Source organism: Hemiscyllium ocellatum, chromosome 10 (genome assembly GCF_020745735.1).
Source record: "Hemiscyllium ocellatum isolate sHemOce1 chromosome 10, sHemOce1.pat.X.cur, whole genome shotgun sequence".
Taxonomy (NCBI): domain Eukaryota; kingdom Metazoa; phylum Chordata; class Chondrichthyes; order Orectolobiformes; family Hemiscylliidae; genus Hemiscyllium; species Hemiscyllium ocellatum.
The window spans coordinates 71,058,103-71,084,297 of NC_083410.1; the positions used below are offsets into that span (position 1 = coordinate 71,058,103).

Here is a 26,195-nt window from a genome sequence, read left to right on the forward strand (position 1 = left end):
ATCTAGTAGCATTTGACAAGGCAGAAAATGCTGCCATGAAGGTTTGGATAACTGAAGTCTTGATTTTGGGTACCAGTGATAAAAGGAATTTTCAGGATGGTGCAAGAATTTTGTGCTCAGTTTTCCAATCATGCACCAATAGTAATGAAGTGTAGCTAGAATTGACTGTCTTGGAGGAAGACATACCGTCTTCTCCTCCTCTAGAGGGCCAAAGCCTGCTACTACCACAGTAGTAGTGTTGCTGGTGTCCGCGAAACAACTAGCCCAGATAGCTATAACCAATGTAGAGATGATATAGTCTGGAGATGTGCCTTCCAAAGTCAAAGGTCTTCATGGTTGTCCTCCAAGGCCTTCTGCATTATCTTTATTACTAGATTAGAAAGCTTTCACTGCATAAGCTACAACGTTTGGGAAAATAACTCTGAGAAGTGACAGGAGAAGTAAAAGACCACAAAAGGCAAGCAGTAAGGAAAGGCACAAGGGTGATTTGTTTCATTTTGTATAAAATGTAAAAGTTACGTGCCAGAAATAGTTAAAAAGACTCATGGTGTTGCAACTTCAGCTGAGGACCAGACGCATCATCAACTGTAAATATTGTCTCACTTTGTTGTTAGTCTTATAAAATAGTCGCGCCCTGTGATTCCATTTTGTTTAGGGAATGTAGTTATTAGTTTATCATTAAATCCATCATCTAAATTAATGCCTTGTCAATGAATGTGTAGATATTGTATTAACTGCAGTGTAGATATTGGTCATCAATCAACCTCTAAGGCACTGAAAATTAACTATTACAAGTTTTGAATTTTTAGTGAGAATTTACAAGTGTTTAAATTTTAATTTTGTTTGCCTTTTAATTTCTTTTTGTTGCTTTCTGGCCTCATGGTGTACCTCAAATGTTTTTTAACTTTTTTTTGCATTTTGCCTTTGCTCCTTGAATGTGATCAATCAAACAGATTGATCACATTCAAAAGTAAGCCACTCAATCACAATGAGATAGATGATCTAAAGGCACAAATACGGGCAAATGGTTATAATATAGATCATAGATTTTTGAAGGACTGTGTTTGTTAATGAAGTTCTGGAATATTACAGCGAAAGATAGATGAGTAGGAGCCAAAGAAAACGATTCAATTCGCCTACAAACTGGGTGATAAATCCTGAGGAAGTGCGTATGCCATATTTCGTCAGACTGGACAAACTGATTTCATCTGACATTGGCTTGCTCATTTTTACCTAGCTAACATTTTATGTTAGGCGAGGAGCTTTAAGTAGAAACTTTAACGATGGCATTAGAGAAAACGAATGATAAAGTTAATCATGTCATTTATGAGATATATAATGTTTATGAAACTCTTCATTCCAACCATTAGAATTTTGAATACTGAAAAAACTGGGTGGTTGAGTGGATTACAATGAAAAACGTGGAAATGTATCCAGGTTGTAGCACTCATCCAAAACTGTCAATTGATTCCTGTTGAAAGATAAATGGGAAAGAAATTGAATAAGGCCCATTAACCGTGTGAGGATCATGATGAACCAACGCACTTTGTCATGATCAGATAGCATGTAAGTTTTGAGTCTGTTGATGTATATGGTAAAAACAATAACTGCAGATACTGGAAACCAGATTCTGGATTAGTGGTGCTGGAAGAGCACAGCAGTTCAGGCAGCATCCAAGGAGTAGTAAAATCGATGTTTCGGGCAAAAGCTCTTCACCAGGAATACAGGCAGAGAGCCTGAAGGGTGGAGAGATAAGTGAGAGGAGGGAGCGGGTGGGGAGAAAGTAGCATAAATACAATAGGTGAGTTGGGGAGGGGATAAAGGTGATAGGTTAGGGGGGTGGAGGGTGGAGTGGATAGGTGGAAAAGAAGGTAGGCAGGTAGGACAAGTCATGGGGACAGTACTGAGCTGGAAGTTTGGAACTGGGGTGAGGTGGGGGAAGGAGAAATGAGGAAACTGTTGAAGTCCACGTTGATGCCCTGGGGTTGAAGTGTTCTGAGGCGGAAAATGAGGCGTTCTTCCTCCAGGCGTCTGGTGGTGAGGGAGCGGCGGTGAAGGAGACCCAGGACCTCCATGATTGATGTATATGACCAGAGTGCACATCACAGCACTAATCAAGCTACTAAGTATCAGGCAGGTGGCCCATGTTTGTCTGACTTTAAACCAGCCAACCTTACTTTAAGCCAGCCTTCATTTCTTAAGGGGAGCTTCATACTCTTGTTGTTTTGTTTTGAAACAAAAACAAAAGTGCTGGAGAAGCTCAGGCTTGGCAGAATCTATGTAACCAGAAACTGAGTTAATGTTTCAACTGCAATATGACTCCTCTTCAGAACTATGTTTTGCTTGTGTAGGCCCAATAGACAACACCCATATGCTACAAATCATTATGAATAAAACAGTAACTTGTTAATGACAAAATTATTTGATTTTTGTGGTGATGATTTAGAGACAAGTATTGGCTAGGACACCAGGGAGTATTTCCCTACTCAAAAAATAATGTACCATGATATTCTTTTACATCCACCCAAATAGGCAAAAAGGAGCTCAGTGTAACATATCAACTGAAAAATAGCACCTCCATGCCTCCTCAGTACTACCTTTACTTAACACAAGAAGGAAAATGGCACCGAGAATAAAAACTGCTTTAAGATTCACTGTGTCAATCCACTGATTTTTTGATTTTAAAAAAAATTAAAGGATGTATTTGCTGCACTGAAGCAAGTACAGCAAGCAAGGGAAAAAAAAACACCGCAGGGATGAGGTGAATCATGCAGATAAATCTCACCATGTGCTCAATCCTGAAGGAACTTCGAGTAATGAGTACCCTGCATGGAGGGAAATCCCTTCAGCTAGGGGTATAGACTCTGAAAAAAACAGGCAGTCTCAGGAATGCCTTGTTTTGACCAGGAAGCAGCGAGGTAGTGGCCAACTTTTCATCGTACATTGTGTTATGCACATCCTTCCTATTTTTACAAAAACAAGCAGGAAATTTTGGCGTAATAGGACCATATGATGAAAATACATTGTGCTGAACTCCTACAGTGGGAGATGATATTATTATGTTCAAACTCTTAAATGAAGCAGATTTAGTTGTCCATGAGCTCCTGAGTATTGCTGGAGGGAAATGACTTTTAACTTCCTGAAGAGTCTGGTACAGCTAGAGAAGCCAGATTCCAAAACATTGGAAGAAGTAGTAGGGATCTTACAGAATGATTTTTCACCAAAACCATTTGTGATTTCTGATGGGTTCAGATTCCACCAATTCAACTAACATGTTGGTGTATCTATCTCTGAGTTCTTGACACTTTTAGAGAAGTTAGCAGAATTCTGCAGATTTGGAGACAACTTTATTGGTGCTCTGAGACAGACTGATATGTGGTTTATGATGTGAAGCAATCCAGAAGACACTGCTGACAGAAAGGAACCTTGACTTAAAGAAAGCACTGGAAATAGCAGTCTTGAATGAACTAGCTTCAAGTCTGAGAGTTCACAAAATGGTGGCTGAGAAACAAGCACCAATGCAGAGTCAAAATTGCCATCAGTGTGGCTAAATGTATCATAAGCAGCAAATTACTGGTGTAAAGAAGCTGTATGCAGAAACTGAGGGGAAAAAAAGTGTACAGTTTCATTGATACCTAGAAGTGTGTATCAGAAGTAGCTAAATCACATTGCACTGCAACCCTCAGAAATTGTACAAAGAACGTACACAAGTGAAGTAGTGCCTTTTTCAGGAGCTGTATCAATGTGTATGTTCAGTTGAAGATTTAAAGAAAGAAGTCATTTAAAGTCTGAAGATTTACCTTTACGTACTGTCAGAGGAAATTTTCCACCTTCATTGGGAAGAATGCGGTTGGAGAAAATCAAACTTAACTAGGTTGAAGTAAATTGCTTGTCAGTTCCTGAGACTGATCTATCATAAATTCTAAAGAAACATGTCATTGTTTTCAGTGGGGATCTGAGAACATGAAAACAATACCATAAATTTGAAAATCAAGGATGAGAATCCAGCAAAATATTGCTTGGCTAGATCAGTACCTAAAGTAATCAGACCAAAGGTCGAATCAGAATTAGAGAGTCTGGACAAGATGAGAGTCCTTGAACCCATATCTGAGTGATTGGGTCACCCATTTCATATTGGTAATTGGAAAAAAAATGGATTGGTATGTATCTTTGGTAATCTTAAGGCCACTAAGATCTGGTACTGTGTGACGAGTATTGTCCTTTGCCTTTACCGATGACCCTATTTACTGGACCAGTGGAGGTCGGCTTTTCAATAAAATTAATCTAAGACTAACTCATTTCCAGATGAAGGTATCTCCTGAATCATTGAAATACTTGATTATATCAAGCAAAGAAATAAAATAATTCAAATTGCCATAGTCCAGAGGATCATAAAGCTGCTCTTTCCTTAGAGAGAGATGACTGGTGCAGTTTAAAATGAGGTTCACTGTACATCTGGCAAGGGGAGAGGTTGAGGAGATTCCTTCGTGGTAACCTCACCCAATGTGGGAACAGAACCCATGCTGTTGCTATCACACTGCATTTAAAACCAGCTGTCCAGCCATCTGAGCTAACTGGCCCCTTTCACACATAAAGGACTATTCAAGTACAAGAGACTTCCATTTGGAATCACATCTACAACTGCATTGTTACAAAATGCCATGGATCAGATTTTAAATAGATTAGATGCGGTCCAGTATTACCTAGATGATATTTTAGTCATGAGGATAAATGAAAAAGCACATCTGCATAATTTAGATACTACTCTGCAAAGACTTGAAGGTTACAGCTTAAGAGTGGGAAAAGACATGAATTTAAAAAAAAGGTTCTATTGAATGTTTAGGCCATATTATTAACAGCAGAGATGATAGCCAAAAGACATTCCGGTGAGTAGGAATTAACTTCGAAATTGAGGAGAAGACAAGAATATATGCAGCTTGTGCAAGAGTACTCAACTTAACCCCATTATCATTATTACATCCATGACAATGGCCAGAAAGGTCATAGCAAAAATTCCATTTTGATGAAAGAAACTGAATGAGGAGAAATAAACTATGATGTTTTAAAATCATTTCACATTACAGAAGAGGACGTTTGGGAGCTCTTACAGAATATAAAGGTGGATAACTACATTGTCCACTGGAGTAGTGCCAGATGATTGGAGGGTTTCAAGAAAAGGAGTAGGGATAATCCTGTGAATTACAGGATTATACTCTTACATCTATGGTGGGCAAACATTTGAAGAGGATTCTGAGACAAGATTTATGATTAAAAGCAAATTACTGAAACCAAAAGAGAAAATGCTGGAAAATCTCAGCAAGTCTGGCAGCATCTGTAAGGAGAGAAAAGAACTGATGTTTCGAGTCTAACTGACCCTTTGTCAAAGCTTTAAAAAAAGGGGGAGAAATAGGGAGGTGTTTGTACGAGGCTGAGAGAAGGTGAGTCATGGCTCCAGAAACAAAGGTAGCAACAAAGAAATGATAATGACAGTGTATAGGGAGATTAGGAGTTGTAAATGACCAAGGCTGAATAAATGAGGGGACAAAGCCAAGTGCTGAATTTCCAGAATGGTCAAGAAGTTTGCAGATAAAGGAATTGCTAGAAAATGAGAAATCTTCAAAAATGAGACAATGAGAGTCTAGAGACAATATGTTCCTGTTAGGGTGATAGGCAAGACTGGTAAGTGTAGGGAATGCTGGTTGAGTGCAGAAATTGAGATTTTGGTCAAGAAAGAGGAGGGAGCACATGTCAGGTACAGACAGCAGAGATCAAATGAATCCTTAGAAGAGAATAAAGGCAGTAGGGATATAATTAAGAGGGAAATCAAGAGGGAAAAAAAGGGGGACATGGAATAGCTTTGGCAAATAGAGTTAAGGAGAATTCAAAAGAATACATTAAGTAAAAAGGGTAACTAGGGAGAGAATAGGGCCTCGTAAAGAATAGCAAGGCAATCTGTGTGGAACAGCAGCAGATTGGGGGAGGTACTAAATGAGTATTTTGCATCAGTGTTTACTGTGGAGAAGGACATGGAAGATATAGAACGGGGGAAATAAATAGCAACGTCTCAAAATGTCATATTATGGAGGAAACAGTATTGGACGTCTTAAAATGCATGAAGTTGGATAAATGACCGCAACCTGATCAGGTGTACCTGAGAACTCTGTGGGAAGCTAGGGTAGTGATTGCTGGGCCCGTTGCTGAGAAATTTGTATCATCGATAGACACAGGTGAAGTGTTGAAATACTGGAGGTTGGCTAACGTGTGCCTCTATTCAAGAAAGGTGGTAAGGGAAAGCCAGGAACTATAAACCAGTGAGCCTGACATCGGTGGTGGACAAATTGTTGAAGGGAATCCGGAGGGACAGGATGTACATGTATTTGGAAAGGCAAAGACTGATCGGGGATAGTCAATGTGACTTTGTACATGGGAAGTTGTGTCTCTGTAACTTGACTGAGTATTTTTTTGTAGAAGTGACGATGAGGATTGTTGAGGGTAGAGCAGTGGACTTGATCTATTTGAACTTCAGTAAGGCTTTTGACAAAGTGCCCCATGGTAGACTAGTTAGCAAGGCTAGGGCACATGGAATACAGGGAGAATTAGTCATTTGGATACAGAACTGGCTTGAAGCTAGAAGACTGAGGGTGGTGGTGGAGGGTTGATTTTCAGACTGAGGCAGCCAAACGCCAGCTCGCGGACGCCTCCTCTTATCGCCCCCTTGACCACGACCCCACCTCCCACCACCAAACCATCATCTCCCAGACCATCCAGGACCTCATCACCTCAGGGGATCTCCCATCCACCGCCTCCAACCTCATAGTCCCACAACCCCGCACCGCCCGTTTCTACCTCCTGCCCAAAATCCACAAACCTGCCTGCCCCGGCCGACCCATTGTCTCAGCCTGCTCCTGCCCCACCGAACTCCTCTCCCAATACCTCGACACGGTCCTGTCCCCTTTAGTCCAAGAACTCCCCACCTACGTTCGGGACACCACCCACGCCCTCCACCTCCTCCAGGATTTTCGCTTCCCCGGTCCCCAACGCCTTATTTTCACTATGGACATCCAGTCCCTGTACACCTCCATCCCCCATCACGAAGGACTCAAAGCCCTCCGCTTCTTCCTTTCCCGCCGCACTAACCAGTACCCTTCCACTGACACCCTCCTTCGACTGACTGAACTGGTCCTCACCCTGAATAACTTCTCTTTTCAATCCTCCCACTTCCTCCAAACTAAAGGAGTTGCCATGGGCACCCGCATGGGCCCCAGCTATGCCTGCCTCTTCGTAGGATATGTGGAACAGTCCATCTTCCGCAACTACACTGGCACCACCCCCCACCTTTTCCTCCGCTACATCGATGACTGTATCGGCGCTGCCTCGTGCTCCCACGAGGAGGTTGAACAGTTCATCAACTTTACTAACACCTTCCATCCCGACCTGAAATTCACCTGGACTGTCTCAGACTCCTCCCTCCCCTTCCTAGACCTTTCCATTTCTATCTCGGGCGACCGACTCAACACAGACATCTATTATAAACCGACTGACTCCCACAGCTACCTGGACTACACCTCCTCCCACCCTGCCCCCTGTAAAAACGCCATCCCATATTCCCAATTCCTTCGTCTCCGCCGCATCTGCTCCCAGGAGGACCAATTCCAACACCGCACAACCCAGATGGCCTCCTTCTTCAAGGACCGCAGATTCCCCCCAGACGTGATCGACGATGCCCTCCACCGCATCTCCTCCACTTCCCGCTCCTCCGCCCTTGAGCCCCGCTCCTCCAACCGCCACCAAGACAGAACCCCACTGGTTCTCACCTACCACCCCACCAACCTGCGCATACAACGTATTATCCGCCGCCATTTCCGCCACCTCCAAACGGACCCCACCACCAAGGATATATTTCCCTCCCCTCCCCTATCAGCGTTCCGCAAGGACCACTCCCTTCGTGACTCCCTTGTCAGATCCACACCCCCCACCAACCCAACCTCCACCCCCGGCACCTTCCCCTGCAACCGCAGGAAATGTAAAACTTGCGCCCACACCTCCACACTCACTTCCCTCCAAGGCCCCAAGGGATCCTTCCATATCCGCCACAAGTTCACCTGTACCTCCACACACATCATCTATTGCATCCGCTGCACCCGATGTGGCCTCCTCTATATTGGTGAGACAGGCCGCTTACTTGCGGAACGCTTCAGAGAACACCTCTGGGCCGCCCGAACCAACCAACCCAATCACCCCGTGGCTCAACACTTTAACTCCCCCTCCCACTCCACCGAGGACATGCAGGTCCTCGGACTCCTCCACCGGCAGAACACAACTACACGACGGCTGGAGGAGGAGCGCCTCATCTTCCGCCTGGGAACCCTCCAACCACAAGGTATGAATTCAGATTTCTCCAGCTTCCTCATTTCCCCTCCCCCCACCTTGTCTCAGTCGGTTCCCTCAACTCAGCACCGCCCTCCTAACCTGCAATCCTCTTCCTGACCTCTCCGCCCCCACCCCACTCCGGCCTATCACCCTCACCTTGACCTCCTTCCACCTATCCCACCTCCATCGCCCCTCCCCCTAGTCCCTCCTCCCTACCTTTTATCTCAGCCGGCTTGGCTCTCTCTCTCTTATTCCTGATGAAGGGCTTATGCTCGAAACGTCGAATTCTCTATTCCTGAGATGCTGCCTAACCTGCTGTGCTTTGACCAGCAACACATTTGCAGCTGTGATCTCCAGCATCTGCAGACCTCATTTTTTAATCATTGCTGTGCCACAAGGATCAGTGCTGTGTTCACTGCTTTTCATCATTTATATAAATGATTTGAATGTGAACAAAGGCGGTATGGTTAGTAAATTTGGAGATGTAATGGACAGTGAAGAAGATTACCTCCGAGTATAACGGGATCTTAATCAGATAGTCCAATGATCCAAGGTGTCGCAGATGGAATTTAGTTTAGATAAATGTGCAATGCTGCATTTTGGAATGGTTCATAGACCCTTTAGAGTCACACAGGCTAATGAAGAAGGTGTTTAGTATGCTTTTCTTTATTGGTGTCTATGCATTGAGTATAGAAGTTGAGATGTCATGTTGCGGCTCTACATGACATTAGTTAGGCCACTTCTGGAACACTGCGTGCAATTCTGGTCTCTCTGCTATAGGAAAGACATTGTGAAACTTGAAAGGTTCAGAAAAGATTTACAAGGATGTTGCCAGGGTTGGAGAGCTTGAGCTATAGGAATAGGCATGGATTGAGGTATGGATAGGGTAAGTAGTCAAGTCTTCTCCCTGTGGTGGGGTGCCCAAAACTATGGGGCATAGATTTAAGCCCCATAGAGATCAAGTGAATCCTTTAAAAAAAAAGGCAGTAGGAGTATACTTAAGGTATATATGTGAATAGGAAGGGTTTAGAGGGATATGGACCAAATGCTGGTAAATGGGACTAGATTAATTTAGGAAATCTGGTCAGCATGGGCAAGTTGGACCAAAGGGTCTGTTTTTGTGCTGTACATCTCTGACTCTATAAGTGTTGCTGAGGAATTATCTCACTGGCAAGAATTGGGTACCAGCCTTCATTGTAGCGCAGACTGAACTGCTTTCCTATATCATAGGAAAGAAAGACTATGTAGTACAGATGTTCCCAGGATTGCATTCATTGAAAATACACAAAAAAAGTTGTATCCAGACACCTGGATGTTCCTGAGGGCCAAACAGTGACTGGAGCATCTGAGAAAGACTGTAGCTTTCATGGAGAAAACAACATTTGTGTGATCCTCCAAGGATTTAATCATCTCAGGAAACGAGAATGACAGATGATTTTTCTAATGCACCTCAATCACCAGACCAACGAGAAAAATAGAGACGCCTGAGGTACATCAACAGCCACACAAGAATTTATGTTTTCTGGAATGTCTTACTGACTGGCTTTACTTCAAATGATTCTAAAGGATTTACAACATTTCATGAAAGGAACGTCTGATGTAAAATGGGAGGGATGTTGTGCAATTATGTAAGTATGGTAAACTGCCACTTTGAGTCTGGTCATGTGATGTAATAATGACATCAGGCATTTCGGGCAGAAAGCAGTTTACTGTAATCTTGCTGCCTGTAGAATAAACCTCTCCTTAATAAAGATGCTGTTTAATGCTCCAGCCTTCTTGGTCCTTTTTTAGAACTTAACAACTGTGAAGGCAATGAAATCAAGCAGAAGTAGCGGTCACTGCCAACATTCTAACCCAGAAATCTTTCTGCAGTTCAGGGAGAAGTTTGTTCACTTCACCTGAGCAAATAAGGTCAGGAATACAACTTTAAATGCTACAGCTATAGGATGGAGTACTAGCTGCACACATTGCTTCATTCGCCATCACCCCGACACGCCATCACCTTTTGCTCACTCCGACCCCCCCCCCCACCACAAACATTCAATGTATAAAAGCAAATTGCTGCAGATGTACTGCTTATCCTTTATCAAGCATGGCTTTAGCCACATTTCATCTCATGCCTGCATCATTAACATTGCTGCAAGCTTGACATCCTCATCTGTCAGCCTACACATTTATACTAGTGATCCAAAAATGACTGGCACAGCACCTAAACACATGGTAACTCAGTGACAACTGTGTTCCTTTACAGGATGGGGTGGCACCTAACACAGGTAGCAATGTAAATCAGACTGGGGACAGACATGACTATATGTCCTCAGCACATGGAGAAGGTGAGACTCATGGTCATTGGTGTGGCCATGACAGGGGCTCTGTCAAGAATGAGATGGACACCATAAAAGATGTGGTCCCTAACTAATCCATCTCATCACATTAACCCTCATCTCACCTCATTCTGATATACAAACTGCAGATGGTGGAAAAGAGAATGTTCGAGGGAAATAAGGATTAAGCTTTTTTTAATAAATATAGGTTTGTGAAAGCTTTCTGTATTTTTTGTTCTCCATTTGTCAGGTTGGCTCTCACCAGTTACGACTCACCCGTGGTATTGAAGCTGATGCTCCTGCTTTCGACAGGTATTGTGTATTATTGAAACTCTGTCTTATAATATAAACAGTACTGAGTCTACATATCAAATAATCTTGATATTAGAAAATAATAGAGCAACAACAACTTGTATCACTATGATTAGTGTAATAAAACATTAGCGAGGTTCTGGATTTAGGTTTGCTTGCTGAGCTAGAAGGTTCATTTCTAGCTGTTTCCTCATCCTATGAGGTAACATCTTCGGTGGGCCTCCGGGCGAAGCATTGTTGATAATTCCTGCTTTCTATTTATATGTTTGGATTTCTTTGTGTTGGTGATGTCATTTCCTGTTGTGATATCCCTTCCTGTGGCAATGTCATGGTATTCCAACTGGAACTCTATCAACAAACACATCGAGTTAGACCCCATGTACCACTCCCTGAGAAAAAGAACAGGAAACGATGTCACCATAGGAAATGATGAGCTGTTTTAAAGGAGTATTTTGAAGTAAATTAGGATAATGAACTAGGTTCATGTCAAAGAAAAGGAGCATCTTAAAGGAGGAGACAGACAGATGTAAGAGAGCTTGAGGCTTAGGGTGGGTGTTCTTAGCACTAGGTTGCATATCTCATGGGTGGGAGAGGTACCATTTGGAATCATAATTTCCTTTATTCCCCTTGTGTGAGAGTCTAGGACCAGTGGGCATCATCTTAGAGTATGAGATTGCCTATTTAACACAGATGAGGAGCTTTTTCTGAGTCGTGAATACATGGAATCCTTTAGCACAGTGGGCTGTCAAAACTGGGTCATTAGGTATATTCAAGGCTGAAATAAACAATTTCTAATCATTAAGGCAATCAATACTAGAATAAGACAAGAAAATGGAGTTGAGGACTATCAGCTCAGTCATTATTTCATTGAATGGCTGAGCAGGCTCCATGGGCCTAATAATTTACCTGTGTTCCTTCATCTTAGAACATAGAACATAGAAAGATACAGCGCAGTACAGGCCCTTCGGCCCTCGATGTTGCGCCGACCGAATCCTACCTAACCTACACTAGCCCAATAACTTCCAAATGCCTATCCAATGCCCGCTTAAATGACCATAAAGAAGGAGAGTTCACCACTGCTACTGGCAGGGCATTCCATGAACTCACAACCCGCTGTGTAAAGAATCTACCCCTAACATCTGTCCTATACCTACCACCCCTTAATTTAAAGCTGTGTCCCCTAGTAACACCTGACTCCATTAGCGGTAAAAGGTTCTCAGTGTCGACCCTATCTAAACCCCTAATCATCTTATACACCTCTATCAAATCTCCCCTAAACCTTCTCTTCTCCAATGAGAACAGCCCCAAGTGCCTCAGCCTTTCCTCATAAGATTTTCCTACCATTCCAGGCAACATCCTGGTAAACCTCCTCTGCACTCGTTCCAATGCCTCCACATCCTTCCTATAGTATGGCGACCAAAACTGCACACAATACTCCAGATGAGGCCGCACCAGAGTCTTATACAGTTGCAACATGACCTCAGGACTCCGGAACTCAATCCCTCTACCAATAAAGCCCAGTACACCATATGCCTTCCTCACAGCACTATTTACCTGGGTGGCAACTTTCAGAGATCTGTGTACATGGACACCAAGATCCCTCTGCTCATCCACACTACCAAGTAGCCTACCATTAGCCCAGTAATCCATCTTTTTGTTACTCCTACCAAAGTGAATGACTTCACACTTAGCTACATTGAATTCCATTTGCCACATTTCTGCCCAGCTCTGCAACTTATCTATATCCCGCTGTAACCTACCACTTCCTTCCTCACTATCCACAACTCCACCGACTTTTGTGTCATCCGCAAACTTGCTTACCCAGCTTTCAAGCCCTTCCTCTAGATCATTTATAAAGATAACAAAAAGCAATGGTCCCAAAACAGATCCTTGTGGTACACCGCTAGTAACTGCACTCCAAGATGAACATAGTCCATCAACTACTACCCTCTGTCTCCTTCCAGCCAGCCAATTCCTAATCCAAACCTCTAATGTATCCTCAATACCATACCTCCGTAGTTTTAGCATTAGCCTACCATGGGCCTCTGAGGCACCAGTGATGACTATGGAGAGGAGGCTATGGTGGGACAGACCTGAAATCACTGGCGGATTGCTGCTAAACAGCATGACAGTAGATGTTGAGCCCAAAGTACTTGCCATTTTTAGTGGGGAATGCCAGGTGACCCAGGCTGGTTATGTGCTAACTTTCTGCAAACAGTAGCAGGCAAGCGCAGCTTGGTGACTGACTTTTAGTCAATCAACCAGGAAGTTATATGGTTGAGCTTGGAAGGTGAACATGTGGGTGCAGTTGGAGAGGGATTGCTGAATCTTCTATCATGAGGGAATATTGAAGAGTTTGGCCAAAACTACATGACACACAAAAATTAACATTTTTCAGAGTACTTTAAAAGCAAAACTTTCATGATCGTGTCCCACTGTCCCATAGGTTGTGACAAAATCTGTAAGTGTGCAAAAATATCATGAATCTACCAAAAACTCAAGTTGCCTGACCGACCCCGCCCAGGAAAAAGCAAACTACACCAGCCTTTTTTTTTCAGGAACAGTAAAAGAAATTCTATTCATTGTGACACTTAACTTCAATAAAAGCAATAAACAGATGATTTATACAACTTAAACTTATTCCTCTTCAAATTTCCCAAACGCACACATTCTCAATCAAGGTTAAGACACATAAAATACAAATCATTTGGTCTACAATGGATGGAAAGGGTCATACGGTAAACATAATTATGAACATTAAAGTCCAGACCACAATGTGGAAACTTAGTTCTTTTTGATGTGTGCATTGGAGTGATGCTATTAACTTTCTGTTCGATGGATGATCAGGTGAACTTTATTTCTTTTAAGCTTTCTGGGTTTTTTTGTCTTTTCACCACATGAAGAGTGGTCAGGATAGGGTTCGAGGTTGGATTCTGTTTGCAAGCTGGATGTTTACACACTTTCTGCTGCCCTTCGCATTTGCAGTCTTTCAACACTGCAAATCAGCCAATCAGAGAGCCATTGCCATGCAGAATTTTCTTAACTTGGAAGTGTTTAGTGACAACTTTCTCCACATTTTTTTTTGCAGAAAGCAACATTGTGTGGCACAACTCAGCAATATGCATTATTTAATTATCCATATTGCAAATATTTGGTTCTTCGATTAAGGTGATGCAACTTTCAGTTTATTATTCAAAAAACTGGAAAATATGTGATCATTTTCAATGGGCAGGTACAGCAAATGATTAGGAAAATAAATGGAATGTTTATTGTAAAGAGGGTTGGAATATAAAAGTAGGGATTTTTGACTACAGTTGTTGAGGGCTTTAGAGGCTGGGTCATTGAATTTATCCAAGGCTGAATTCGGAGTTATGGAACCGCATCTGAAACTGGAGTTGAGACCACTGCTAGGCCAATCATTCGTCCATTATTGAATGGTGGATATGCTTGATAGAATGGTGCATAGGCATTTGATAAGGTTCCCCATAGTATGCTGATGGAGCAAATGAAGTCGCATGTGGTCCAGGGTGTACTAGCTAGATACGTGGAGAACTGGCTTGGCAGCAGGAGACAGAGAGTAGTAGTGGAAGGGAGTTTCTCAAAATGGAGAACTGTGACCAGCGGTGTTCCACAGAGATCCATGTTGGGACCACTGTTGTTTGTGGTATACATTAAATGATTTGGAGGAAGGTGTAGGTTGCCTCATTCAGCAAGTTTGCAGATGACACTAAGAGTGGTGGAGTAGCAGATGATTAGATTAGATTAGATTACTTACAGTGTGGAAACAGGCCCTTCGGCCCAACAAGTCCACACCGACCCGCCAAAGCGCAACCCACCCATACCCCTACATTACCCCTTACCTAACACTACGGGCAATTTAGCATGGCCAATTCACCTGACCCGCACATCTTTGGACTGTGGGAGGAAACCGGAGCACCCGGAGGAAACCCACGCAGACACGGGGAGAACGTGCAAACTCCACACAGTCAGTCGCCTGAGTTGGGAATTGAACCCGGGTCTCAGGCGCTGTGAGGCAGCAGTGCTAACCACTGCGCCACCGTGCTGCCCACTAATGGATGTTCAGGTCCATTGAACCATGAAGGTCTCAACACAGCTTGATAGTGTGGTCAAGAAGGCATACGGCATGCTTTCCTTCATTTTGGGGTGGGGGGGGTGACGGTGGTGCGGTGAGGTGGGGGGGTGGGGGGGGGTGGAGTTCTTTACGCAGACAATGGTGGGTGCCTGGAATGCATTGCCAGCGGAGGTGGTAGAGGCGGGCACGATAGTGTCATTTAAGATGTACCTAGACACATACATGAATGGGCAGGGAGCAGAGGGATACAGATCCTTAGAAAATAGGTGATTTGTTTGGATAGAGGATCTGGATTGGTGCAGGCTTGGAGGACTGAAGGGCCTGTTCCTGTGCTGTAATTTTCTTTGTTCCCTTTTGTTCTTTGATGGCTGAATGGCAGATTCCTGCTCCTAATTACTTTATTTGTATTTCCCAACTGCTGCTCATATCTCTTGATTCCCTCAGCAACAAACAAAATCTATCTCAGCTTTAGATATGGTCAACAAAGGAACATGATAAAATAATCTGGGTTAGATAATTCCAATGACTTGCAGCTCTTTTGGAAAGTCTCAGCATCAATCCTATCAAGTCTATACATAATCTTGCATGTTTCAATAAGATCAGCTCCATTCTTCTAAACTTCAGAAGGTATTTTATCATATGACAACCTTCATCACAAAATCACAGAATTGTTGAAGTATCTTAGAATCATTATTCCTCAAACCACTGAACCTTTACTGCATTGCAGCCAATACAAGTACGTCTTTAGACCAAACCTATGCACAGTTTGTATAGTCTTACCAAGCCCCTGTACTTTCTTAACAACACCCTTGTTGCAACTGCTGCCTCTGAAAGCAGGCATCAGATAGCAGTTAAGGTGGGTGAATGACAAGGACAACAAGCAGTGGAGGTGCACCACTCTTTATTCTAACAGTAACCCAATTGTATTGAAGAGTACCATTCCTCATCCCTAAGCCCTCACCCTTATTAAATGCCCGTGTCCCATAGTCACTCTTAATACTCCACATCACCCCACACCCATTCCTGTGCCACTCTTACTTCCATTGTCCTTTCATGTCCCCTTCATATCACCTGCCTCTTTAAGGTTTTCTCCATGTTCTGATAGCCACATCCAGTATCCACTACAGGTAGAGTTCAGGAACATGTCTTTGAAATGAATTAGGAGAAAGTGAGGCCTGCAGATGCTGGAGATCAGAGCTTAAAAATGTGTTGCTGGAAAAACGCAGCAGGTCAGGCAGCATCAAAGGAACAGGAGAATCGACATTTCGGGCATAAGCCCTTCTTCAGGATTCTCACAGGAATATACAGACCTTGAACTCTACCTATTTCACATTTAAAGGCTTGCTAGAGGTACCTTTGCCACCAATCAACACCTGCCCACTCCTGGTCTATATCCCTCCAAACCTTTCCTATTCATGTATCAATCCAAATGTCTTTTAAACATTGTAATTGTACTTGCATCCAGCACTTTCTCAGGAAGTTCATTCCACACTTGAACCACCCTTTGTAGGAAGAAGGGCTTATGCCCGAAACGGCGATTCTCCTGTTCCTTTGCTGCGCTGACCTGCTGCGCTTTTCCAGCAACACATTTTTAAGCTTTGAAATGAATGAGGAAAAAAATTCTATCGATCTAAAATGGTGGACTCAATGGTCTGAGTTATCGGGAGAGGTTGGACAAGCTAGGACTCTTTCCTTATTAGTGTAGGAGACTGATGGGGGATCTTGTAGAAGTGTATAAGATCATGAAATGCATTGATAGGATAATTGCACTCTATCTTTTTCCCAGGGTTGGGGTATTGAGGACTAGAGGGCATCGGTTTAAGGTTAGAGGGAAAAGAATAAAAGGGAACCTGAGGAGCAACTTATTGACACAGAGGGTGTTACGCATATAGAATGAGCTGCCAGCAGAAATGGTTGAGGTGGGTACAATAACACCATTTAAAAGGCATTTGGACAAATGTGTAGATAGAAAAGGATTAGAAGGATATGGGCCAACTGGGGAATGGGATTAGCGTGGACGGACATTTTGGTTGGCATGGACCGGTTTGAGCAAAGGGCCTGTCTCCGTGTTGTAGAACTCAATGATTCTATGAGTGCTCATTAAAAACATTTGTATTTTCAATAAAGCTCCAGACCCATTCAAAATGGTAAATCTTCTCTGAGGAAGTTACCCAAAAGGTTGATGATGACACAGTAGCAGATGTTGTTTATTTGAATTTTCAGGAACTGTTGCATGGGCAGGTGCTGAGGAAGGAGACGTGGTTGTAGTATGGGTCTACTTCAGGACTTGGTTGAAGAGGTTCAGGGTAGAGGAAATGACCTGCAGTAAAGCCTTTGGCAAGGTCTGCAAGGTAGACTAATTAGTAAAGTTAGGTCACATGGAATTCAGGCCGCGCTTGCCAATTGGATACATAATTGGCTTAACAACAGGAGACAGAGTAATGGTGGTGGAGGGTTGCTTTTCAGACTGGAGGCCTATGACCAACTGTATACTACAGGGATTGGTTCTGCATTGTCATTGCTATAAATGATGTGGATGAGAATATAGAAGGCATGATTAGTAAGTTTGTGAATGACACCAAAATTGGTGTCATAGTAGACAATGAAGAAGGTTTTCTGAAGTATTAAAGGGATCTTGATCAAATGAGTCAATGGGTAAAAAATGGCAAATGGAGTTCAATCCGGATAAATGTAAGGATTTGCATTCTGCTACAACAAACGTGGGTAGGATATATGCAATAAAGGTAGAACAGAGGAACCGAGAGGTGCAGGGACATAATTCTTTAAAGTTTGCTCAACGTACAGACAGTGTGGTTAAAAAGGCATTTGGCACTCTTGACTTCTTTGCTCGGTCCTTTAAGTATAGGACTTGAGAAGTCATGTTGAGGCTGTACAAGACATTGGTGAGACCTCTTCTGGAATACTGCATCCAGTTCTGGTCACCTAGTTACAGTAAGGATATTATTAAGCTGGAGAGGGTTTGGAAGAGATTTACCAGCAATTTGCTGGGTATGGAAGGTTTGAGTTATAAAGAAAGGCTGGACAGGCTGAGACATTTTTCACTGGAGTGTAGAAGGTTGAGAGGTGACTTGATAGAAATTTATAAAATAATGAGCGGCATAGGTAGAATTGATGATTGTTGTCTTTTCCCAGAGATGGGGAATTTCAAGACTAGGGCGCATTTTTTTTAAATTGAGGGGGGAGAGATTTAAAAAGACATAGAGGCAGTGTTTTTTTAACAAAGGGTGATTCAAGTGTGGAATGAACTTCCTGAGAAAGTGCTGGATGCAGGTACAATTACAATGTTTAAAAGACATTTGAGTGGACACATGAATAGGAAAGGTTTGGAGAGATATAGACCAGGAGTGGGAAGATGTTGATTGGAGTAGTTTGTTTGCCGGCAAAGGTACCTCCAGCAAGCCTTTAAAGGTGAAATAGGTAGAGTTCAAGGTCTGTATATTCCTGTGAGAATGAAAGGAAAGGCAATGTTGACAGGAATAGGGAACCCTGGCTGTCAAGAGATGTTGAGGCTTTGACCAGAAAAAAAGGAGGTAACTGGGATCAAGGGAATCCCTGAGGATATATAGGGGTTACAGGAGTTAACTGAAGAAGGAAGTTAGGAAGATGAAGAGAGGCATGAGATAACTTTGGCTGGGAAGGTTAGGGTGAATCCAAAGAGGTGTTTTAAGTATGTTAAAAGAAAAAAAATAACTAGAGAGAGAATAGGACCCCTCAAGCATTGTAATGGACATATATGTGTAGAACTGCGGGAGATGGGTGACGTCTTCAATGAGTACTTCTCCTCCATGGAGAAAGACATGAAGAGTTGGGAACTTAGGGAAAATAGTGGTCATATCTTGGAGGCAGTCCATATCACAGTAGAGGAGGTGTTGGATGTAATAGAATGTATGAAGGTGTATAATCCTCCTGGTCTTGTCCAACTCTTGGTCATGAGGCTAGAGAAGATGACTGATATTTGTCATCATTGTTAGCCATGGGTGAGGTCCTGGAATATTGAAGAGTAGCGAATGTTGTGCCCTCATTCAAGAAGGGCTGCAAAGAAAAACCTGGGAACTACAGACCAGTAAGCCTAACGTCTGTGATAAGTAAGTTACTTGAGAAGATTCTGAGAGATAAGATATACATGCGTTTGGAAAGACAGGGTTTGATTAGGGATAGTCAGCATGACTTTGTGCGTGGGAAATCATGCCTAATAAATTTGTTAGAGTTCTTTGAAGTGACCGGGAAAGTAGGGCAGGGCAGTAGACATAATCTATAAGAATTTCAGTAAGGCCTTTGATAAGGTTCCACATGGTCGGCTGCTCTGGAAGGTTAGATCACATGGAATCCAGGAGGAACTGGCAAATTGGATACACAATTGGCTTAATGGAAGGAAGCCGAGGGTAATAATGGAAGGATGCTTGTCAGACTGGAAACCTCTAACAAGTGGAGTGCCTCAGGGGTCGGTGCTGGCCCCATTGTTGTTTGTTATCTTTATCAATGATTTGGATGAGAATGTACAAGGCATGATTAGTAAGTTTGTAGATAATACTAAAATAGGCAGTATCGTGGACAGTGAGGAAGGTTTTCAGAAATTGCAGCTGGACCTTGATCAGCTGGGGAAGTTGGCCAAGAAATGGCAAATGGAGTTTAATATAGATAGGTGTGAGGCCTTGCATTTTGGAAAGCCAAATCAAGGTAGGAGTTTCATGGTGAATGTTGGGGCCTTAAGGAGTGTAGTGGAACAAAGGGACCTTGGAGAGGAAGTGCACAGTTCTCTGAAAGTGGAGTCATAGGTAGACAGGGCAGTGAAGAAGGCTTTTGGCACACTGGCCTTCATCCGTCATGGCATTGAGTATAGAAAGTGGGAAGTTACGTTGCAGTTGAACAGGATGTTGGTGAGGTTGTAATTGGAATATTGTGCTCAATTTTGTTCACCTTGTTAGTGAAAGGATGTTATTTAACTGAAAAGAGTACAGAAGAAATTTGCAAGGATGTTGCCAGGACTCAACAGTATGAGTTATAGCGAGAGGTGGGATAAGCTAGGACTTCTTTCTTTAGAGTTTGGAGACTTAAAGGGGAGCTTATAGAAATGTAGGAGATCGTGAGAGGAATGAATAGGGTAAATGCACTCCGTCTTTTTCTCAGGGTTGAGGACTAGACTGCATCAGTTTAAGGTGAGAGGGGAAAGAATAAAAGGAACCTGACTGGCAACGTTTACACAAAGGGTGGTGCAAACATGGGATGAGTTGCCAGTGGAAGTAAAGTTTGCTGCATTAACAACATTTAAAAGTCATTTGGACAAATACATGGATAGAGAAGGTTCAGAAGAATATGGGCCAAGTGCAGGGAAATGGGGTTAGCGTGGATGGACGTTTTGGCCGGCATGAATGAGTTTGGGCCAAAGGGCCTGTCTCTGTGCTTTAAGACTCTCTGACTTTAGGTGGGACTAGTTTGGATTGCGGTTATATTTGGCATGGACTGGTTCGACTTAAGGGTCTGTCTGCCTGCTCTATGACTCTGTGATTCCATAAGTGTGTCTTGCAGCGAATACTGATGAGATAGTTGGTGGCAGCTGAACCAAAGTTTCCAAGTGACTGTTTAAGGCACAAAATCATCCCATTTGCAGTTATGTAGAACTAAAAAGGGGTGGGTGGAGATATTTGGAAAAGAGGTTAGTCTGTTAAATTGGAAAATTGCCCAGGAGCAAAACTTTGTTGTGTACTTTGCAGTTTAAATATTTGGCTCTTGGCTGCATTGTTTTCTAGGTAAAAGTAAGAGTAATTGTTTAAGTATTCTAAAATCTGATTACCCCTAACAACTCCACATTCTCCACAGCTAGGATTTTTCTCACTTCCAGAAGTCTGCAGTTCGTATTCCTTGCTCTCTCGCAAATATTCTTGTCTCCTTTGTGATCATATTTTCTAATTGCATGATTGTACAAGAGGACCGTCTAAAAAAAATTGTCATGATATCAAAATTCCAAATGTAAAGTTGATTCTTGCAAATCAAATTTATTTCAGATAGCATTCATGATTCATCTCAATTGATTGACAAGTCGGTTAATATAAACTCAGAGGTGTTAAGCAGCATGGAAATATGCCCTTTGGACAAATTAGTGTGTGCCAACCAGGGTTCCTAAACTGAATGAATTCCATTTGTTCCTGTTTGGCCCATATCCCTTGAAACTTTTCCTATCTGTGTTCCTGTCCAAATGTCTTTAGCATTGAGCACTTCCTCTGGCACTTCAATCTATATACACACCACCCTCTGTGGGAAAACATTGTTCATCTTGTCCTTTTAAAATCTTTTTTCCTCTCACCTTTCAATCTATGCCCTCTAGTTTTGAACTCCTCCCTATTTTGGGTAAAGACCTTGGCTATTCACCTCATCTATACCCCTCACGATTTTATAAATCTTTGAGATCTCCCCTCAGTTCCCTATGCTCCAGAGAAAGAAGGCCTCAACCTAACCAACCTTTCTGTATAACTCAAACCTTCCAGTTTTGGCAACATCCTTGTAAATCATTTTTGTACCCTTTCCTGTTTAGTAATATTCTTTCTGTAGCAGAGTGATGAGAATTGTGTGCAGTCGTCCAAATGTGGCCTTACCAATGTCTTGAACAGCTGTAACATGACATCCCAACTTCTGTACTCAGTGCTCTGACACCTTTGGCATCACACTGTCTATCGGTGATGATACTTTCAAGGAAATATAAACTTGTGCCCTTATGTCTCTCTGTTCAATAACACTCTCCAGGGCCCTGCCATTAACTGTCCAAGTCCTGCCCTAGTTTGTGTTACCAAAATACAACACCTCACATTTACCTGAATCAAACTCCATCTGCCATTTCTCAGCCTACTGACCCAGTTGATCATGATCCTGTTGCAATCTAAGATAACCTTCTTCACTGTCCTCTAAAACACCAATTTTGGTGTCACACACAACTTATTGACATGCCTCCTATAGAAGGATACAGCGCAGTACAGGCCCTTCGGCCCTCGATGTTGTGCCGACCGAATCCTACCTAACCTATACTAGCCCAATAACTTCCAAATGCCTATCCAATGCCCGCTTAAATGACCATAAAGAAGGAGAGTTCACCACTGCTACGGGCAGGGCATTCCATGAACTCACAACCCGCTGTGTGAAGAATCTACCCCTAACATCTGTCCTATACCTACCACCCCTTAATTTAAAGCTATGTCCCCTAGTAACACCTGACTCCATTAGCGGTAAAAGGTTCTTAGTATCTACCCTATCTAAACCCCTAATCATCTTATACACTTCTATCAGATCTCCCCTAAACCTTCTCTTCTCCAATGAGAACAGCCCCAAGTGCCTCAGCCTTTCCTCATAAGATTTTCCTACCATTCCAGGCAACATCCTGGTAAACCTCCTCTGCACTCGTTCTAAAGCTTCCACATCCTTCCAATAGTATGGCGACCAAAACTGCACACAATACTCCAGATGAGGCCTCACCAGAGTCTTATACAACTGCAACATGAGCCTCCTATATTCTCATCCAAATTATTTATACAATTGACCAACAACAGTGGACCCAACACCAATCTTTGGGGTACACCACTGGTCCCAGGCACCCAGTTTGAAAAACAACTGTCTAGCATCACCCACTGTTTCCTACATTGATGCTAATTTTGTATCCAATAGGCTAGCTCTCTCTGGATTCCATGTGATCTAATGCGACCAATTTCATCTACCATGCAGTATCTTGTCAAAGGCCCTGTTAAAGTTTCTGTCGATAAGTCTATCATGCTGTCATCTATCTTCTTGATCATCTTTTTAAAAAACTCAATCAAATTAGTAAGACATGATTTTCCACACACAAAGCCATGCTGACTATCCTTAATCAGTACTTGCTTTTCCAAATGCATTTAAATCCTGTCTCTCAGAATCCTCTCCAACAACTTCCTGCCACTGACATTAGGCTTATTGGTCTGTAGTTGCCAGTGTTTTCCTTGCAGTATTTCTTAAATAATGGCACAACAATAGCCACCCTCTAGTCTACTGGCACTTCACGTGTGGCTGTTGATGATACAAATTATCTCTGTAGGGGCCATGCAATTTCTTCCCTTGCTTCCCATAATGTCCCATTATACCTTAGATCAGGTTCTGGGGATTTATCTACCTTTATGCATTTCAAGACATCCAGCACTTTCCCTTCTGCAATGCAGACTCTTTTCAAGACTTTACTATTTACTTCCCTGAGTTCTCTAGTTTGCATGCTTCATCCATGATAACCAAGAAATATTTGTTTAGGATCTGACCCATCTACCTTGGCTCGAGATGACCTCACTTATCTTTAAGGGGCCTTATTCTCTCCATAGTTACTCTTTTGCCTTTAATATGCTTGTAGAATCTCTGGATTCTCCTTAACCTCATCTGGCAAAGCTATTTCATGTCCCCTTTTTGCCCTCCTGATTTCCCTCTTAAGTGTACACCTGCAACCTCTATTCTCCTCAAAGGATGCACTTGATCCCAGCTGCCTCCTTTTTCTTGACCGTAGTCTCAATTTCTGGAGGCATCCAACGTTCCCTATTCCTGCCAGCCTTGCCCCTCACACCAATAGGAAATGCTGGCTCTGAACACTCATTATCTCACTGATGAAAGCTTTCCACTTGCTAGACATCCCTTTATGGTGAACAGCCTCCCACAATTGACTTTTGAAACTTCCTGTTTAAAACCATCAAAATAGGCCTCTCCCCGATTTAGAACTTTAACTTGTAGACCAGATCTACTCTCTTCATAACTATTATAACACAAAGGGAATTATAGTCACTGGTCCCAGAGAGCTCCCCACTAAATACCTCAGTCACTTGCCCTGGCTTCTTTGCCAAGAGTCTTGCCCCTTCTTTACATTCTTAAAATTTTTGATTGAGAAACTTTTCCTGAACACATATTTAACAAATTCCTCTCCATCCAAGTCCTTAACACGGTCCCAGTCTATGTTTGAAAAGTTAAAATCCTCTACTGTTACAATCCTATTATTCTTAAATCTATCTGTGATCTCCCTACGTATTTGCTCATCAATTTCCTGCTGACTATTGGGGGTACCAATTGTAAACTCCCACGAAAATAATCACCCCTTCTTATTTCTTAGCACCACCCATTTAGCTTCACTGGACAATCCCTCAGTAATATCCTGTCTAAGTACTGCCATGATGTTTTCCCTCATAAAAAAATGATATTCCCCTCCTCTCTTGCTTCCCCTTCTATCCTTCCTAAGGCATCTGTAACATGGAGCATTGAGTTTCCTATCCCATCCCTCCCTCAGTCGTTTCTACAATAGCTATGAAATCCCAATCGAATGTACCCATCCATTCCCTGCGTTTATCTGTCTTCCCTGTCGGGCCTCTTGTGTTGAAATAAATTCAGTTTATTCATCAGTCTTCCCTTATTCCGTGCATACTCTTGCCTTCCTTGTCTGTTTAACTTCTGTGCTAACCTCAACCTTCTCCTTTTCCTCACTACTTCCGGTCAGACTTGTTTAAACCCTCCCGAGTAGCTCTAGCAAATTTCCCTGCCAGGGTATTGGTCCCCCTGCAGTTCAGGTGCAAGCTGTCCCTCTTGTACAGGTCACCCCGAATCCAGAATTGATTCCGATGATTGCAAAATCTGAATCCTCATCAACTGCACCAGTTCCTCAGCCATGTGTTCATCTGCTCTATTCCTGTTCCTACTATGACTAGCATGTGGCACCGGGAGCAATCCACAGTTTTCAACCCTTGAGGGGATCCTGCTTTATAATCTTATGCCTAATTCCCTATATTCATTCTGCAGGATGTTATCTCATTTTTTTTTAACCGATGTCATTGGTACAAATGTGTACAGCGACCTTTGGCTGCTCATGCTCCACTTTGAGTAATTGCTGCAATCACTCAGACCCATCCTTAATCTCGACACTAAGAAGGCAACAAACCATTCTGGAGTCAAACTGGATGTTTGAAAAGGAAATTGAAGGGAAAGTTAGAACAAGAGAAGTCAAGAAAGACAACTATATCCATGAGGCAGAAAACTTGGAAAGGGATCATGCTGTAAGGTTGAGTGAAATAGGGGTTGATGGGAAGGGTGAGAGCAGTAACAAATTAAAAATACTGTAAATGAACGCACGAGCATTAGACATAAATTGGATGAGTTGAGGTTCTTTTGGAAATTGGCAGATACGATATTGTTGGGGATAACTGAGACGTGGCTTCAAGTGGACAGGGTCTGGTAAATGAATATTCAAGGCTACACGTGCTATCGTAAGGACAGACTGACAGGCAGAGGGGGTGGGATGGCCTTGTTGGTAAGGGAGGATATTCAGTCCCTTGTGCGGGGGGACCTAGAGTCAGGGGATGTAGAGTCAGTGTGGATAGAGCTGCGAAATACTAAGGGTAAAAAGACCCTCTTGGGAGTCATCTACAGGCCCCCAAACAGTAGTCTGGATATCGGATGTAAGTTGAATCAGGAGCTGAAATTGGACTGTCGCAAAGTTGTTACTACAGTTGTTATGGGGGATTTTAACATGCAAGTAGACTGGGAGAATCAGGATGGTATTGGACCTCAAGAAAGAGACTTTGTGGAGTCTCCGGGGCCTGATGGTCTATATCCCAGGGTACTGAAGGAGGTAACTTGAGAAATCGTGGATGCATTGGTGATTATTTTTCAAAGTTCGATAGATTCGGGGTCGGTTCCTGAGGATTGGAGGGTGGCTAATGTTATACCACTTTTTAAGAAAGGTGGGAGAGATAAAGCAGGAAATTATAGACCAGTTAGTCTGACCTCAGTGGTGGGAAAGATGCTGGAGTCTATTATAAAGGATGACATTACAGCACATCTGGATAGTGGTAACAGGATAGGACAGAGTCAGCATGGATTTATGAAGGGGAAAGCATGCTTGACTAATCTTGAATTTTTTGAGGATGTAACTCTGAAGATGGACGAGGGAGATCTAGTAGATGTAGTGTACCTGGACTTTCAGAAAGCTTTTGATAAAGTCCCACACAGGAGGTTAGTGAGTAAACTTAGGGCACACGGTATTGGGGACAAAGTACTAGATTGGATTAAAAATTGGTTGGCTGATAGGAAACAAA

General features: G+C 42.8%; 1 protein-coding gene across 3 annotated transcripts in view; it reads left to right on the top strand.

The window, feature by feature from the left end:
- LOC132819805 (synaptojanin-2-like) overlaps window positions 1-26,195 on the top strand; it is a 207,559-nt gene that overhangs the window by 57,941 nt on the left and 123,423 nt on the right. For all 3 annotated transcript variants that reach the window (XM_060831596.1, XM_060831597.1, XM_060831598.1), the window contains one exon: window positions 10,945-11,006. In XM_060831596.1, coding sequence (XP_060687579.1) covers window positions 10,945-11,006 — 62 coding nt within the window. The remainder of the gene's footprint in view (window positions 1-10,944; window positions 11,007-26,195) is intronic.